This window comes from Talpa europaea, assembly GCF_964194135.1.
Source record: "Talpa europaea genome assembly, chromosome: 9".
In the NCBI taxonomy this organism is placed as follows: Eukaryota; Metazoa; Chordata; class Mammalia; order Eulipotyphla; family Talpidae; genus Talpa; species Talpa europaea.
Genome location: NC_140076.1, coordinates 95,026,249 through 95,044,549, shown reverse-complemented (window position 1 = coordinate 95,044,549; position 18,301 = coordinate 95,026,249). Strand labels below are relative to the sequence as shown.

General features: G+C 41.5%; 2 protein-coding genes across 4 annotated transcripts in view; one reads left to right on the top strand and one right to left on the bottom strand.

Annotated features, from left to right (window-relative positions):
* DIPK1A (divergent protein kinase domain 1A) overlaps positions 1 to 1,181 on the top strand; it is a gene marked incomplete at its 5' end in the record, with an annotated part of 92,878 nt that extends 91,697 nt beyond the window's left edge. For all 3 annotated transcript variants that reach the window (XM_084243254.1, XM_084243255.1, XM_084243253.1), the window contains one exon: positions 255 to 1,181. In XM_084243254.1, coding sequence (XP_084099380.1) covers positions 255 to 1,067 — 813 coding nt within the window. In that variant the 3' untranslated portion in view covers positions 1,068 to 1,181. The remainder of the gene's footprint in view (positions 1 to 254) is intronic.
* Positions 1,182 to 2,416: 1,235 nt separating this feature from the next.
* Positions 2,417 to 8,946, bottom strand: RPL5 (ribosomal protein L5). Its single transcript, XM_084241803.1, has 6 exons — positions 8,893 to 8,946; positions 7,940 to 8,074; positions 5,805 to 6,007; positions 4,463 to 4,640; positions 2,904 to 2,992; positions 2,417 to 2,575 (listed from the first exon to the last, which is right to left on the bottom strand). Exons 1-6 carry the CDS (start codon positions 8,929 to 8,931, stop codon positions 2,476 to 2,478), a joined length of 744 nt encoding a protein of 247 aa, XP_084097929.1. The 5' UTR covers positions 8,932 to 8,946; the 3' UTR covers positions 2,417 to 2,475.
* Positions 8,947 to 18,301: the final 9,355 nt, after the last annotated feature.

Below are 18,301 nucleotides of genomic sequence, written 5' to 3'. Positions count from 1 at the left end.
CTAAGCGAACTACAGAAGTTAGCGTGACTTTTCCTATTACCAGATATACTTAAAGTATGTTGCTGCAATTAGAGGACATTACAGTGCTGATTCACTTAGTAAGCATTATAAATATTTAGCGATATTAAGTTCTTTATGGCATTTAGTAGCAGGATTATTACTTAGCATGGTAATAATCCCCATAAAGGAAATTAGTATGTTACATGTGAAATAATTTTCATTCTGTGTAATTAGCCAAATTCTTATCTTTATAGGCAAAATTGGGTGACCAAGGAAACCTCTCTGAACTGGTTAATCTCATCTTGACAGTGGCTGATGGAGATAAAGATGGTCAAGTTTCCTTGGGAGAAGCAAAGTCTGCATGGGCACTTCTTCAATTAAATGAATTTCTTCTTATGGTGATACTTCAAGATAAAGAACATACCCCCAAATTGATGGGGTTCTGTGGTGATCTCTATGTGATGGAAAGTGTTGAATATACCTCTCTTTATGGAATCAGTCTTCCATGGGTCATTGAGCTTTTTATTCCATCTGGCTTTAGACGAAGCATGGATCAGTTGTTCACACCATCATGGCCCAGAAAGGCTAAAATAGCCATAGGACTTCTAGAATTTGTGGAAGATGTTTTCCATGGTCCCTATGGAAACTTCCTCATGTGTGATACCAGTGCCAAAAACCTAGGATATAATGATAAGTATGATTTGAAAATGGTGGACATGAGAAAAATTGTGCCAGAGACAAATCTAAAAGAACTTATAAAGGATCGTCACTGTGAGTCTGACTTGGACTGTGTCTATGGCACGGATTGTAGAACTAGCTGTGATCAGAGTACAATGAAGTGTACTGCAGAAGTGATTCAACCAAACTTGGCAAAAGCCTGTCAGTTACTCAAAGACTACCTACTGGGTGGTGCTCCAAGTGAAATTCGTGAAGAATTAGAAAAGCAGCTTTATTCTTGCATTGCTCTCAAGGTTACAGCCAATCAAATGGAAATGGAACATTCTTTGATCCTCAATAACCTAAAAACATTGCTATGGAAGAAAATTTCCTACACTAATGACTCTTAGTTCATTTGAACATTGTGACCATTGTAGGAAACTTACCACTTAAGAAGTTTTGAACGTTTAAAACAATGGCTTCTGATTCAAATCCTTTTCCCATGGACCTAAGAAACCATCATCTTAAAATGTTGACTGAATGCAGGAGGTATAGATCAACAAATTCAAAGTTTGATTTCATTCCTGCACTTCTAGAAGCCCTGGTACATTTCCCAGTACATTTCACTGTGTAACTGTTTTGACTTAAAATAATGCTGTGAAAAGCCTCATTCCATAAACATCGAGTATTTTGTAGCTTTGTTAGCCAAAATACCATTGCTGGAAACATTGTGTTTGCATTGAAGCTGCTGTTTAAATTTATACCTACTTACTAATGTCTTAGCATGGTAAAGTTTGCACATTAACAGAAATTAAGACTGCGAAGCAGGTAAATTAAAATTATTCCTCTATAAAAAGATGGGTTAATAGCATGGTTTGCATTACAAATACATTCTAACTCATTTAGACATCAAATGTCATGTGGCTTCAGAAATTCAAAATCCACCAAGTGTTCAATTTACTCATTGCCAGTGTTTAAGAGGTTGTAACTAGATGGACTTCAAAGGATCACCCAATTCAAAGGGTTCATTGAAATTGATATGCTAAGGCCAGACTCCATCCAGATCCATTTATCTGAAATGGGAGACATGGGGAAGTGGGACCATGCAATTTTTTAGTAATAACTTCATTTTTGAATAGTATTTCCTATTGGCCAAAGGGCTATTCTGTAAAAAGCATGTAAATGTATTCACCCATTTTCCTCCTGTAAACTTGATATATAGGGGTTAGTATTTGCTCCTTTCATGTTAATTCAGATTTGGCATGTACCTTTCAACATCTCCGTAAAATGAAACGCCTCTTTTGGAGAAAAAAAAATATATTTTTTGCTCAAAAGTTTTTCCTAAGGTGAATTATGTTTGTTACCTAACCTTCACCGGACAGCTCTCTAAAAATTAAAGCCATGGGTTAGCACGCTTTGCTTACTTTACAATTGTGTACTTTGAAGGTACTCTTTCTTCCCACTAATCATCTAGTTACAATAAATAAATGGAAGAAATATTTCCTAGTGGATGGTTGGTCTGTTGCTTGCCAAACTTTGGGGAGAGTTACCATCATAAAACTTGAAGGTTAACTTCTTCCAGGGAGACCAGAAGCCCAAGAAGCAGGTGTGAATTTAATCAATATGTAAGACAATCTTTCTGGAAAAGACTTCACTTGTTTCTTCGAGGAAAAAAACAGTCAACTCTTGTTTTTTTAAATTTCAGGATTATTTTCTACAGTTTCATTAACAAAAAGCTTTACACAGAAATCATTGCTGGATCAATAATTTTATTATTGTATGTCTTTAAAAATCTCCATTAAAAAATGGTTTGGCTTATTAGCTCTCAGCAGCCCGCTCCTGAGCTCTGAGGAAGCTTGCCTTCTTCTGAGCTACCCGGTCTTTCTTCTGGGCAAGAGACATCTTGGGACGGTTCCACCTACAAAACAAAGAGACACAGGATGTAACTTGACAAATTCTACTCCATTCAATGATTAAAATATGAATTCTCTTCTTTAAGCTATTTAAAGTTCAGTAAGTGGTAATTACATTGTACTAGGATAGAATGGAACACCTCAGTAGTTTCTGAGGCCAGTACATTTCTATCACCACAATTACTTTAGCAAACCTGGTTCCCCTCACTTCTGCAACATCATGCAGAGTTAGTGATCGAGTTTGCACAACTCTTCAGAGATTGAATAAAATGAAATAAGGCAGGGAACCCTCCCAACCTCTTTCTCTTAAAAAGACAACCATGAAACACATACCTCTTCTTCTTAACTTCTTTCTTGGGCTTCTTTTCATAGACTGGATTCTCTCGTATAGCAGCATGAGCTTTCTTATACATCTCCTCCATCTGAAACAAAGCAAAGCAAACAGTACTTGGTTTCATTTCATATGCCCTAAACAATAGTAAAACATACCATATTCTACTACTTGCTCTATTTTGTGCTTATAAGCCAGACTGTCAAAAGGAACTAACTAGGTCAATATTGGTTATCTGCTTAAATTGCTAAATGTAAATAATCATTTGCACAAAATTCTAATTTTTTTCTCTCAAGCAATGTAAATTGACATTTCACAAAACTTTTAAATTTACATGTATTTCTAAGGAATTCAACTATATGTCACTCAAGTTTAGAAAAAATTGATTTCTGTAAGAAACACACTTTATGCTCACTTAAAATACTGTCTTTCATCTCAGTAATACATGCCAAAACAAAGCATTCAAGGATATTAAGATGAAGAGAATACAAGGCCTATAAGCATTCATGGGATTCACATTTTCCATGGGTGCTAAGTCTTCACAGCTACTTCCAGTACTGCATACCAAAGATCTCTGTTATCTACTACCGAGTCATTAGTATCTGGCAGCAGTACTGGGCCTTTGTGGGAACCAGAAATAAGTCTAAATTTCTCTAGATAATGGTGAAAAGTTAACCAGTTAGGTATGCTGATGAGAACTCTTGTTCAAAAGGTCATAAAACTACTCATTCAAGCTAGAAAAATTATGATTACTACATGCATTTATATCAAGATTTTTAGCAAACAAAAACAATGCAAAATTTTCAACACACTTGTTTCAAATATCCTAAATCCCCTTTGATAGTTTCTACTTCTTTTAATACTCTGTCTTTAACAAATCCATTTGAAGACTTTAACTAGTCATTTAAAAGATCTAAAAGAGATCTAAGCAACACAGCTCATTCCTTCCACAAAGTCATAAAGTAGGCAATACAACTATGTATGTATATAATACTAGAGTTTAAGACCACTTTCTATTGCAAACACATCAGTTATCTATAGGGATTTGGTAGGCATGCATAAAGAATAAGGTCTCCACAGCAGTTGACTAAATGAGCTAATTAGACAAGTAGTCTGCCAATGAGTGAGTGGTTCAGCTCAAGTATAGTCTGTGTGAAGGAGAACATTAAGAAACACATCTGAAATCTGAAAACAAAGTTTTTTTTGTTTTTGCCAGGGAGAACCAGGATGTTTGTCAGTAGTAATATAAAGGAATATTCTAGTATGAAAATGAACATACATCCCATTACTAATATAAAAACACCCTTTTCCTAGCCTGAAAATTCAAACTCCAGACACTACTTTATCTGACCTTTATTTATCCTACTCTGGCTGGGTCCAACACCCCAATTTCATTTTAAAACAAGGACAACTTAATTTTAATCTGTCTATACCTTTGAATATGCCCATAGTCAACTTTTAATTGCTAGCCTGCAATAAAATGATATAATAATGTACCCGCCAAAAATAAGTAGTAAATCTGATTCTGTAACTTATCGACATTTTTAGTTAAAATTTTTACCATGTCTGGCGTTATGTTGTTCTTTATGTACTGAGAGAACTGTTTCTTATAAGCATCTTCATCTTCCTCCATTAAGTAACGCATGTAATCTGCAACATTCTGCCCCATGATGTGCTTCCGATGTACTTCAGCATGGAATTCCTTGCTTTCTGAATCATAACCAGGGAATCGTTTGGTACTAAAATAAAATTGTTAATGTTTTAGTATGTGCTGACTGAAATTAGTTCATTAGGAATTCTTTTAGTAGCTGCTATCAGTCCCGTCTTGAAACAATTAATTGCATCATATGCAACCAAAGGACCAACTACTGAATGCTCAGTTAGTAGGACATCATCATCTAGCAGCTAATCTCTGAATTCCAGGATAGAAAAGAAAATCATGCCACAAGCATCTTTAAAAACCAGTAAATGAGGGCCTCCCCGGTGGCGCAGGGGTTGAGCGCTGGCGCCGGCTCGATCCCCAGCTGCTCCCCGGTCACCAGAGGAGGGTCCCACATGGCGCGCAGACCTCTCCTGCCGCCCGCTGCTCCCCTCAGCAGTGTACTTCGGCCCTTCTGCCTGCTCTGCTCCCTGCTCTGGCGAATTCTCTCACCCTCCCGCGCTTCTGACTGTACCCAGTGCATGTATAAACAAAACAAACAAACAAATAAATAAAACATGCCTCTTAAAAAAAAAAACAAAAAACCAGTAAATGAACCAAGGCTTTCCAACTACTGTAAAGTTACTTCTTAAGCAAAAGTTTCAAAACTGCTCCCAAATTCCTAGACTTTCTCAATGATGCCTTAGGGTTCAAGGGGACAAGTGACTTATTGGAAACTATAATAGATGCCTTGCAAGAGAGCTTCAGGTCCTCAAAAAAAAAATACCCCCGCCACCACCTACAAAAGTAAGTTCCAGTTAGGTTACAACTCTATAGGTTTACCATTTTAAAAAGCAAAAACATGAAAATTCCCTATGGTCAGAAAGTTACTTTAATGTGTATCTTAGTTACAAAAAAAGTATTAAAAGGAATAACCAAATTAAAAGACTTACTTAGCTTCTAAAAGCCTTTAATCTCATTTCCAGTCAAAGTTGAGAAATCTATCATGTCTTTTTCTCAAACCTAAAGCAATGCTCTTTCTGAACGAAAACACCTTAGATAAATCATATATCTTTGAACTCTGGTCTCTTCATGTATCAATGTGTTTTATAACACTGGCCTGCCAGGTTCCTTTTGCACAGTACCTAGCATATAACAGGTACACAGTGACAGTTCATTAACTGATTCAATAACTTTCACAATCAAACCAGTTAATAGCAGAAGTATTGGAATCCAGGCAATGACCCCTTGGATACTATATTACCTGTGAGGAATAGACAAGCCTCCATCCACAGCTCCCTTCAGGGCCCCAAAAACTTTATTCCCTGTAGTAGTTCTGGCAAGTCCAGCATCCAAATAGCAAGTAAAGGCACCTGGCTGACCATCAATGCTTTCCACATTGTATTCATCTCCAGTCACCTCTACTTGGCCTTCATAGATCTTGTCCATGCCGAACCTATTGAGAAGCTATCAATAAAGAAGTCAGTCTAAATACCTATCTGAATATATTCAAGCAACTCTTAACACTATCTCAAGTCCTGACTTCAATGATCTGACATGGGAAAATTTTTCTTCCAATTCATTTATTGTTTTTTCCCAAATCACTTTTAATCCACATTTTTACTTTTTATTTTTATTAAAGATTTATTTATTTATGCATACAAGAACTGGGGTACAGGCCAGAGGTGTGGGGGGTGAGAGGATCCACCAGAGACAGAGTGGGGAACAGAACAGTGCATTGACTGAAACACACTGCTGAGGGGAGCAGCGGGCTAGACAGGAGAGGTCTGCTTCGTCATGTGGGTTGCTCCCTGGGGCTGCCGGTAGCCAAGGAGGCCCTAATCTACATTTTTAAATGCTACAAAAAGCAACTTCAGACACTCCACCTACAGCTGTAACAACTTTTATAGCTTCAGAATCTTTGTTACATGTCCATAACTGATGTAGCAATCAATTAAGATACATAATACTTAGATCTGATTCTTATATTTAGTCAAGGGAGATAATCTCCACATATCTTCAGTCATATTTGGCTTCAATAATTAAACTGATATTAACTGTTATCACATGTAGTTCTGTTTGAGTAAAATCATAGGAATAGCATCCTAGGCTAGGCTGAGGAGAACATCTTCTGTGACTTCACTCTCCAAAAACATTGTGTTAGTATGGATCACTCCTCAGCCAATACACATTATCTAGTGGTGGTGCCACTGCACTAATTAGTTGTTCATATGCAATAGCAATATATTGTCTCCCACACATACTCAAATGCACGCTTAACAATTACAGTGCAGGGTCTCCCTGGTGGCGCAAAGGGTTGAACACAACATTGTGAAGCTGTCCGTGGCCTCTGTAGCAATAGTACGATCCCTGGCTGGCCAGGGAGCTACCCACATGGCACAGCAGACCTCTCCTGACTCGCCCGCTGCTCCCCTCAGCAGAGTATTGCAATCAGTCTGCCTGTTCTGTTCACCACTCTGTCTCTGGTGAGTCCTCTCACCCGCCCCACCCCGTACCTCTGGCCTGTACCCCAGTTCTTGTATGCATAAATAAATCTTAAAAAAAAAAAAAATTACATTGCAGGGCCTCCCCTGGTGGCGCAGCGGTTCAGCGCCAGGCTGCGAAGCTACCTGCAGCCTCTGCAGCGCTGGTTCAGTTCGATCCCTGGCCACCAGCGAGGGTCCCACATGGCGCGACAGACCTCTCCTGCCATGCCCGCTGCTCCCCTCAGCAGAGTATTGCGTCAGTCTGCCTGTTCTGTTCCCTGCTCTGGCTCTAGTGAATTCTCTCACCTTCCCGTGCTTCTGACTGTACCCAGTGTTGTATAAATAAATAAATCCTTTAAAAAAAAATTACATTGCAAAACAATGTCAGTAACTGAGAAAACAAAAATATGGCAAAATTATTTTCATCTTTCGGCATACTATAAAAGCTGCCACCCAGAGGCAAACATGAATGCCTGCCTCCCCACTAATTTAAAACTTTCTGAAATTTAATGTACACTATAAATCAGGTATCTTATTAAAATATATTCTGAGACTCTGACATTCTGCATTTTTAATGTATGTTGCTCAACAGTCAAAAGATCTACATTTCTTAGTTGCCAGTCTTTGCTGCCCAATAATGTAGCTATTCAAATTTCAAGTTCAAGCTCATTAGAAGCACTAGCCACATTTAAGTGCTCTAAAGTCGTAAGCGGCTACCATATCAAATAGTACCGATTAACAGGTATTCACCACTGCAGAAAATTCTACTGGTCTAGATATAACCAACAAACAGAGCAGAAAAAATAGGAAAATCACTACCTCTCCCTATTATAAGAAAATGCACTGCCACTTCAATCAAACTTTGTATTTAAAAACCACCTCCCCTGATGATGCCCTAGTAAGGGGTACATACCCTGCGGGCCAGCAGCAGGCCAGTACAATATGCTGCAGCATAATTTGTCAGGCCAACCTTCACACCATACTTGGGGAGTTCATGAGCATAAGCTGCACAAACTATCATATCTCCTTCTATACGGGCATAAGCAATCTAAGAAAGAAAGAAAAAAAAAGTTTAGCAAAGTGTGCTTTCACGGTTTAGGTTTTGTGTCATAAGAGCCTTCTTTTCCAAAGAACTTTAAAGTTAGATATAGATTCTCCATCATTTAAATTTTGTCTTTGTAAACCCACTCAACTACAGTTTATGGCTCAGTCAACTATAGCAGGTAGGTTTATTCTTTGTTTATAAATGTCTGACTAATGTCATAAGGTTAAAAATCATCAGTCAGGGAGTATTAAAACACCTTTGGAAAAAATTATACTATAGCGCCCTCTAAATACTGAAGACTCTTAGTTGAGTCAGCTGGTGAATTAAAAAGGTTCTCTGAAAAGCCAAAAACATCTTTTGATCTAAGCATTATGCACCAAATCCAACATTGCTTCATATACCCAATATTTAGGTATCTACACGTAATGAAGATTTTTTCCTTCATAAATATCTACTTTGTAAAGCAAACAGGTATGCCTGCCTTCTATAAAGTTCAGCAAATCTCCAGACTCTGAAAATTTTCCCTAGTTATGAAAATCTAAAAATCTAATTTCCAGATCTACCCCAACCCTTACCCCAACCAGAAATGTATGGGATGAAACTGGATCGGCCTGCCAAATACTTTTTAAAGTACCATTTTCCCAGGCTCCAAATTCAGACCTACTAAAAGGAAAAGAACTATTTCAAAGTTTATGGAATGCCAGGCATCAGACTGGATGGACTTTCTAATGCACACTTTTTTTTTTTGTCTCCCAAGAACAACTTCCCTAGCACAGTACATTAAGGGGCTGGGGTTTGCTTTTCCCAAGGATACCACTTACCTGACAAATGATATCTCTGTTGGTTACCCGAACTATCATCCTGTATTTGGGTGTGTTGTACTTATTTTTATCCTGGATTACCAAGCGTTTTCGAGCATAGTAATCAGTTTTGCCCTCTGTGGGGGAGATAAAAAAAGTTTTTTTTAAAGAAAAGCCTATTCCACTGAAATGCCCGATGCCTTTAATACTGTCAAAATGAAAAACTGATCATACCTCGCCTTCTTCTAAATTTCACTTGGTATCTCTTGAAGTAGGCCTTATTCTTGACAACTTTTACAAACCCCTTTAAGAAAAAAAAAAACGTTACTGGAATTTCATTTGTGACACTTTGGACATTTGAGGTGTAATAACACTTAATGCAGACAACTGTCACTTTTTGTAGTCCAGGGTTTTTCAAACCGTCTGAATCATGTTTTTCTACTTTCCATCTGTCACGACTGAGATTTTACAAAACACAACAGCGAATCCCTGTTTTTTTAAGAAGCTAAAAACAAAATGCTGGGCATTTACATTCACCAGATGAAAAAGCACACTGCTTTCAACTTTTTGCTCGATCACTACCCTCTGCACATTCCCCCTTTCGAACCGGTTTGCCAAAGCACCGCCGGCCTACGACAGCGATCTTGTCAGTCTGTTCACAATGTACTTAAGAAACTAACCACTTATTTCCCTCATTTTCCACGCGCGTGTTTCCAAAGCCTAAATAATGTGCCACGAATCTCAACTGGTCAAAGGCACAGTCAGCAATTCCTCCAGATTTAAAAATAAAAAGTGCTGTCCCCCACCAACCAAAGCACACGCCACCCCCATAATCATCAGAAACTGGTACCAACCACAGCCTTGAAAGACAGAGGAGGCGCGTGCCAAACTGCATGCAGGAGTTTGCTCTCGGCGCCCAGAAACACCACTTTCCTAGGCCTACGAGCTCTTTTGACTTATAAGCAACTTTCGCCCCAACAACACGTTTTCTAAAAATCTCGCCGGCACCGGGACTCCGAGAAAACCCTGGAAGCAATGGAGCTGAGGCCCAGGAGCCGCAGCCCTTCTGTCTGTGATCGGCTGCATGCACCCTCCTCTGCCCGTGCGCCCTCAAGACGGTGCCCCCTCAAAACGACTCCATCCCCTTAACGTGTCCACTAGCCTCGCCCCTCTTCCCAATCCGCCACCCCAACTCTTGCTCCTTCTCAGCCCCTCCCCCTCAAGGCTAGGCGCCGGGCGGCAGCCATTAAGGCCACGCTGGGAGCGGCAGCCCGATCATGGCAGGGGCTGCAATCTAATGCCATCCGACCCCTGCGCCGCGCGAGACGGGCCCCAGACGGGCGTTCGGGCAAAGAAAGGGAGCCCCCGTGGGTCCGTAACCCCGAACTCCAGACAATCACTCACCATTTTGCGGCGCAGACACCAGTTGTCCGCGATTTACCAAAGCAGCGAAGGCCCGGCAGCGCTTCGGCAGGGGGGGAAAAGGCCGCAGCTCGAGCGCACGCGCAGTATGTAGCAGCGACAAGCACGCGCGCGACGTGTGCAAGAGGGAGCGCGCGGCAGCGCTGCGTGTGGCTTGTCGCCCCCTACTGGCGGGAGGACCGATGCGGGCGTAAGCCTGGCCACCACAAACCCCGGTGCGGCGGGGACTCAACACTCCTGGCTAAAGATTCCGTAGGTGGTGGCGCAGGGGTTAAACAACGCACTATGAAGCAATTCGCAACCTCTGCACCACGAGTTCGATCCCCGGCCAGCCAGGGAGCGACCCACATGGTGCAGCAGACCTCTCCTGACTCGCCTCCTGGTCCCCTCAGCGGTGTATTTTGGCCAGTCTGCCTGTTCTGCTCCCCGCTCTGTCTCTGGTGAATCCTCTCACCCACCCCACCTCAACCCACCCCCCGCATCTCTGGCCTGTACCCCAGGTCTTGTGTGTGTAAATAAATAAATCTTTAAAAATATACATGAAAATAAATAAATATTCCATAGGAGTGGATGGTCAGTAGCAGGGAAGATTATATTTGCTTCATAATTAACACATTATTTTTGTAAGCATAAATTTGCTCTGGAACCCTTCTGTCCCTTCCAAGACTTAACAACTGGAGTCGCCCCAGGAAGTCTTACCTTGGATCTCCAAACTTGGGTTGGAAGCCCCTCTTCTGCCTTCCCACAGCATCTTTGTGTTGTTTTGTGTAGAAGAACTAGGGTGTAGGCAAGAGGTGTGGGGGTTAGGGGGTGTATTTGAGAGGATCCCCCAGAGAGACAGAGTGGGGAACAGAACAGGCTGATCTACTGAGATACACTGCTGAGGGAGCAGGAGGTGAGACAGGAGAGGGCTGCTGCGCCATGTGGTAGCTCCCTGGACAGGGATGGGACTCAGGCCTTAGCAATGATAGCTCTGACACTTAACCCCTAGGCCATCAGGGAGCCCCCCCACCCCATTTTTGTACCTGCTTCATCAGCTCATTAGATTGTAGATTCCCTGTGGCAAGCCCTGCTGTCAAATTCATCTTTCAATCTCCAGCACCTGCACAGTGCTCGCTATTTGTTAAATGGTAAAAGAACAATTTAACTGCTTGCTTTTACCTACTCCCCTTTTGTCTCCATCGTCTTCCCTGATCCCTGAACGTCTCGTTCCTTTTTCCTCCCTCCATTTCTCTGATTCAGTCAGTTTACTTTCTTTCTGTGAGTCCTTTTTATGTCATTCTTTTAAAACAAACTGTAACTGAAAAATGAGCTGTTCCTTTTTCCTGTTCTTACAGGGAGACTGAGAGGAACCACTCAACCAAACAAAAACACCTCAAGAGGAAGAATTCCCTGATACAGTATTTAAAAGGTGGGCTTTAGGTTGTCCTATGGGAATTATTTGGGTACTAGTTAAAATGCAGATATGCCCCACCTCTACTAAAGCAAACTCACTGGCTTGGAGATTGGGAACCTTATTTCAAATTTGACCTCAATCTTAGGGCTCAGGAGAGTAGAAAACAATTACTATTTTGCCCAATAATGGAATTTACTGATCACTAGGGAAAGAAGAAAATATGTGTGCATATACATACACATATGTGTGTAAAGAGAGAGAAAATGGTAAGACAAATATGTTAAAATGTTAGTAAATCCTTTGTACTGATCTTAAAAACTAATGTGTGATTTTGAAATTATTTCAAAATTTAAAAAATTCCTGTTAGAATGAAAAATATTTACTTTAAAAATTATTAGAGGGCCTCCCTGGTGGCACAGGGGTTGAAGTCTCAGCACTATCAAGCTATTGCCAGCCATGGCAGCATGAGTTCAAGCCCCACCAGGGAGCTACCCACATGGCACAGCAGACCTTTCCTGACTCACTTGCTGCTCCTTTCAGCAGTGTATTTCAGTAGATCTGCCTGCTCTGCTCCCCACTCTGTCTCTGGTGAATCCTCTCACCTTTCCCCCCACCTCTGGCCTATACCCCAGTTCTATGCATAAATAAATAAATCTTAAAAAAAAAAAAAAAAGAACTACAGTGAGCCAAAGAAGTTTATGCAAGTTGGTTATTACTATCTGTAGAACATAAATGGTATGATATCAATAGTCATAATTGATAACAATACAGTCATAATTGTGATGATAACAATACAGTCATAATTGGTTGTCCTTAATATTTTGCTAACTTTCAGTTCGATAAAAACCATAGATTTTTATATCTCTTCTTAAGAAACAAAGTTTATCTTTCACTGAATGCTAATTATTTTTTCCTAGGGAAGAATAGTAAAAGTTTAAAATGTTTCCAATGGGGCCTCCCCAGTGGTGCAGCGGTTGAGCGCTGGGTTGCGAAGCTGCCCGCAGCCTCTGCAGCGCCGGTTCGATCCCCGGCTGCTCCCCGGCCACCAGAGGAGGGTCCCACATGGCACGCAGACCTCTCCTGCCGCCCGCTGCTCCCCTCAGCAGTGTACTTCGGTCCTTCTGCCTGCTCTGCTCCCCGCCCTGGCTCTGGTGAATTCTCTCACCCTCCCGCGCTTCTGACTGTACCCAGTGCATGTATAAATAAATAAATAAATCTTTAAAAAAAATAAAAATAAAATGTTTCCAATGGACAAATGTCAATGAAGAGAATCAACCATAAAGTAGTTCAGTACCCTTTGTTACCCTTCAGTGTATACCCACATACTCAAGTAAAAGCTACATGTGCCATGTGGATAGCTCCCTGGTGGGGGAATCTAACTCATGCTGCAGTGGCTGTGGATAGTTTCATAGTGCTGGGACTTAACCCCTTGTGCCCCCAGGAAGACCCCTCACTGTAGTTCTTAAACAATTTGTATTAATTTCAATTAGAAATTTTGCTCTACTGAAGCAAGAAAGACAAATTTTGAAAAAAATTCATAAAGCAAAACAGATTTGAAAAAGAACCATAATTTTTACATATCACATTCAAACTAAGTAATGGTATCATAGATGATAAATTATTGTTTTCATAGAAACTATTAGTAGATGTTTTGATATTGACATATAAATTATTATCTTTTTTTTAACTTTTTTTTTAAAGATTTATTTATTTATTTATTTATACAAGCACTGGGTACAGTCAGAAGCACGGGAGGGTGAGAGAATTCACCAGAGCCAGAGCGCGGAGCAGAACAGGCAGAAGGACCGAAGTACACTGCTGAGGGGAGCAGTGGGCGACAGGAGAGGTCTGCGTGCCATGTGGGACCCTCCTCCTGTGGCCCGGGAGCAGCCGGGGATCGAACTGGCACTGCAGAGGCTGCGGGCAGCTTCGCAACCCAGCGTTCAACAACTGCACCACCGGGGAGGCCCAAATCATTATCATTTTTGAGATGTTCACCATCTCATAATAGTATCCACAACCACACAGATTTTGTTATTCTTCTTCCAATATTTCAATGCTGGGGCATGAAAATAAATAGCAGTGTGTTGTTTAATTGGGTCAGATGTCTTTTCAATTACATTATGCACTGATCAATCAGAGTCAGAAAATAATATCTATGTAAATTAGTTTTAGGTTTATTTGTATTTTCTTTCTCACATTCATGTAAATGCTTTTGTTTTCTAGTTCTAATTTCCTTATATTTAATTAGAATGTCATATTTTGTGGAATATTTCTCATACAGTTACATTCAATATAGAAAAAGAAATTTGTATAAAATTTTAATCTTTTTTTTTTTATAGAGGCATGTTTTATTTATTTATTTGTTTGTTTTGTTTATACATGCACTGGGTACAGTCAGAAGCGCGGGAGGGTGAGAGAATTCACAGAGCCAGAGCGGGGAGCAGAGCAGGCAGAAGGACCGAAGTACACTGCTGAGGGGAGCAGCGGGCGGCAGGAGAGGTCTGCGCGCCATGTGGGATCCTCCTCTGGTGGCCGGGGAGCAGCGGGGGATCGAACCGGCGCCGCAGAGGCCGCGGGCAGCTTCGCAACCCAGCGCTCAACCGCTGCGTCACCGGGGAGGCCCTAAAATTTTAATCTTTTTAAAGTGTAGATCTGATTGGATTTTGAACACACTGACATTAAAAGCAAACAATATTATATATAAAATACTTAGCACAAATTCAAAATTCTTTTTTTTTCTGCCAAAACCTCTGATTTGCTCTTAAAAAAATTTATTTTATTTATTTATGTATACCAGAACTGGGGTGTAGGCCAGAGGTGTGTGTGGGGGGAATGAGAGGATTCATCAGAGACAGACTGGGGAGCAGAACAGGCAGAACTACTGAAATATACTGCTGAGAGAGAAAGGAGAATTCTGCTTCTCCCTGTGGGTTAGCTCCCTGCCCTGGTATCTACCTGCAGATGTGGCTAGAGATAGTTTGATAGCGCTGAGACCACTGAGACTTTAACCCCTGCACCACCAGGGAGGTCCTTGATTTGCTCTTTATTTGAGCACCTTCTATTGTGCACCTTTTCTACATCAGCTCATGTCTTGTTGAAATCAGATCTAACTTTTAATATAATGAATACCTCTGAAACTAGGGGCTGGAACTTGAAGATAAACAAGAAAGTATGGTTGGTTCTACTCAGACATAAACCTGTATTCTTCAAGAAGTGATTTAACAAGTAATTTTTCCCTCTCACCTAAAAGAATTTCCATTTCTCAAATGTTCTGTACTAAAACACAGTGACCATTTCAAATGCCAATAGCAGCACAAACCCAAAACCTTTCTGACATTCACATACAATTGCCTTTTGTTCTGAGGATACCGCACAAGAAAAGTGAATAGCATTTCCCTGGGGCCTGGAAGGTGTTGATTACGAGGGCAGATGCATAGGATTTCTGGTCAGAGCTGAATGCCAAGTCCAAAATCGACAGAGGCAGACATAATCATGCATTCACTAATAATTTTTTTATGTGCTTTTGTGATACAGGGTTTTATAAAGTGCAGGATCAGATCAATAGTCCCCAACAAGGGCCCCTTTTGCCTGTGTCAAAGGGAGCTACATCGTAGAAACTTCACACCCACCAAAAACCACAGGACCTAAAATGTCTGAGCCCCTACCTATTGCTCACTGGGCTCATCTCAGCAACTTAGACCTGACTTGGGGAGTGACCTATAGGGAAAAGAAGGTGTGAGCAGCAGACAGCAGGGCATTTTGGGACCCACAAACCAAATGGGTTCTGCCATCCATTGCATAAAGACAAAATATACTCTTAGTGCATAAGAACTTCAATAAAAAAAGATTATCTCCTTGTGGGTAAATGCCCAGCCAAACTGGGTTGGCCCAAAACAGGGCCACTGCTCGAGTCTAAAGCACCTTCTGATTGGAACCATGGGAAAGGGGCAGAAGAGGCCAGGCTAATCTGGAAGGAAAGAGCAAAATCAAAGTAAAGTAAAGATAAAGGCTGCCATCGTCAACCTCCCATTGGGTGTCTCACCCACATCTCTTCCAAGTGTTTCCTTCTGTTATAGGACAGGGAGAGGGGCAGCCCAAAACCCCGCAAACCTGCCTATTCTAAATGGGTTCTGCCATCCGCCGCATCAACACAAAACATAGGAGACTTTAATGAAAAGGAACTTTAATAAAACTAGGAAACAATACAGGTAAGGCAAAGAATCTAGTTTCTAAATCAAGCACCCAAAGTTACCCATCCCCTCGTGGGCAAAAGTCCATCCAAATGGGATTGGCCCAGAGCAAGGCCCCAAGGCCTGCCACAAGTCCAAAGCATCCTCCAGTGGGGACCCACAGAAAAGGGTCACAAACAACCAGAAAAGCCCGGAAGGAAAAGAGCAAAATCAACATCAAGATAAAAGCTGCCATTGTCACCTCCCCATGGGTCTCACCCACATCTGTGTCACCCAGTCTGCAACCAAAAGACAAGCGCAGTTTCTTCACGTGTCTCTAGGCTCCATGTGCCTCCTCCAGGTCTCCTGGCTCCATCCTGCTTCCTACCTCAGTCTCTTCAGCTTCTCCTCTTCCTGCTCAGCTCCACCCTCCCTTGGGTGGGGCAGGGAACCTCCCCCTTTCCTGGGGACCACCCTGTTGCACTTCCATGTCCCCAGGTCCAAGACAGAGAAGCAAGCACAACCTCTTCTTCACTTATCTCTCTGCTCCACGTTCCTCCCCCAAGTGGTCTCTTCCCAGCCCTTTGTAGCTTCCCCTCCTGACTCAGCTCCACCCTTCATTAGGTGGGGCAGGGAACTTGGAATCGCCCCTTTCTATGCAGATAACACTGTTACACAGGGGGCTCCCGGAGTCTCAAAACTTAGGAACAGCAAACCTGCCAAAATGGAACTATTTGCCAGAACCTATGTTAAGCATTTATTATGTTACTTCATTTAATCTCAAAACTACCTGAGTAAATAGCATTATTATCTTCATTTTACAGATGAAGAAATGAATGTCATAGCCTTCACAGTAGAGCACAGGTGGCAATATCAGTGTAAATGAGGATCTGAGCCTGACTTGAAACTGCTAAGAGGAAACTCACACTGGGAAAATTCATAAGTGTGTATATATTTGACTTTAGAACATACAACCCATGATATTTTTGTTTGACTAAAAGGTCAACACTCCTTGGTTTAAGCTAACTACAATTAACTTTAGTTGCAAATTAAGGTGAAACTGAAGCTAGAAAACTTGTTTTACTCATCGGATGAAACTGGAACTGTTATAGAGCAACCCCGATATTAAACGGGTTCCTGGCTGTGGGTCCTCACCCGCGCGCTTTAAAGGGACTTATGAATACTCTACTACAGACACACACAAAAGGGTTAATAAAAGGTTTATTTACAAGAGAAAAAGAAATAAGGAAAATGTACAACTCAGGGAGAAAATAGGGAAATAAAGTCTTTAATGCGTCCTACCCGATCCGACGACCTGGAAACCCAAAGTCACTCTCTGAGCTGGCCGGAAGCTGCGAGCTGGCAGAGAGCCAAAAATGGGGGATCCTCAAAGCCCACGTGTCTGCCTTTTGTATCCACCTGGCTGCTTAACCCCACCCTCAGGTCCCAGCCACCTTCCCTTTGGTGGTGATGGGATTTGGAGTTCCCAGTGTCTTTGGCTTTGACCTGGGGTGGGGGTGGAGTCCACAAAGCCTATATGGAATTTGCTTTGGGACATCCTTTTCCCCCTAACAGAACCATTATATACTTCCAGAAATAAAGACTGATCATCACGGGCAGCTCTCCTCCTAAGACTGCCCATCTGTGTCTATGCAGGTACCTTTCTTTTTTCCTTCTCCTTTTCCTAATAAACCTATCCTTAAAAAAAAAAAAAAAAAAAAAAACTAATCAGTATGAACTCTATAAAGGATAGAGTCTTGTTCTTTAGATATAGCCCATCTTATTACAAATAGGAGGGAAGGGGGTCTCCCTGGTGGCTTAGGGGTTAAGTCTCAGCACTATAACCACAATGGCCTGAGTTGCTTCCCCTGTTTGTTTAATAATCCCCATTATTGTTGTTTCCTGAGCCTGAGTGGTCTTGCAATTGTGTGCAATCTGGAAGATGTGGGGTTAACACCCTATAGAAACCAACTTAACATTTCACATCCAGCTGGCTTTTTAAAGTGCGTTTAAAAAGACAGTTCAGTGCCTCCCTGGTGGTGCAAGGGGTTAAGACACAACTTATGAAGCTAGACACAGCCACTGCAGCATGAGTTTGATCCCCGGCCAGGGAGCTACCCACATGGTGCAGCAGACCTCTCCTGTCTGGCCTGCTACTCCCCTCAGCAGTATAGTTCAGTTGATCTGCCTGTTCTGCTCCCCACTCTATCTCTGATGAATCCTCTCACCCCCCTACCTCTTGCCTACACTCCAGTTCTTCTATGTATATATAGATAAATAAATCTTTTAAAAAATAAAAAAAATAAGAGGGAAAGGTCTTGAGCCTTCAAGAAGGCAGTTCTGGGACAAATCTGAGAAGTACAGCACCACTTTATCAGAAGGTGAGTTAATATATGAAAATCAAAATATTTACATGATCCATTAATATTTAAATGGTTTC

Coding starts and splice junctions, on each gene's coding strand:
- RPL5 (XM_084241803.1), bottom strand. CDS start 8,931: ATGATAGTTCGGGTAACCAACAGAGATATCATTTGTCAG. Junction 8,075..8,892: donor ACAGAGATATCATTTGTCAG/GTAAGTGGTATC, acceptor TTTCTTTCTTAG/ATTGCTTATGCCCGTATAGA. Junction 6,008..7,939: donor GCCTGCTGCTGGCCCGCAGG/GTATGTACCCCT, acceptor CTTTATTGATAG/CTTCTCAATAGGTTCGGCAT.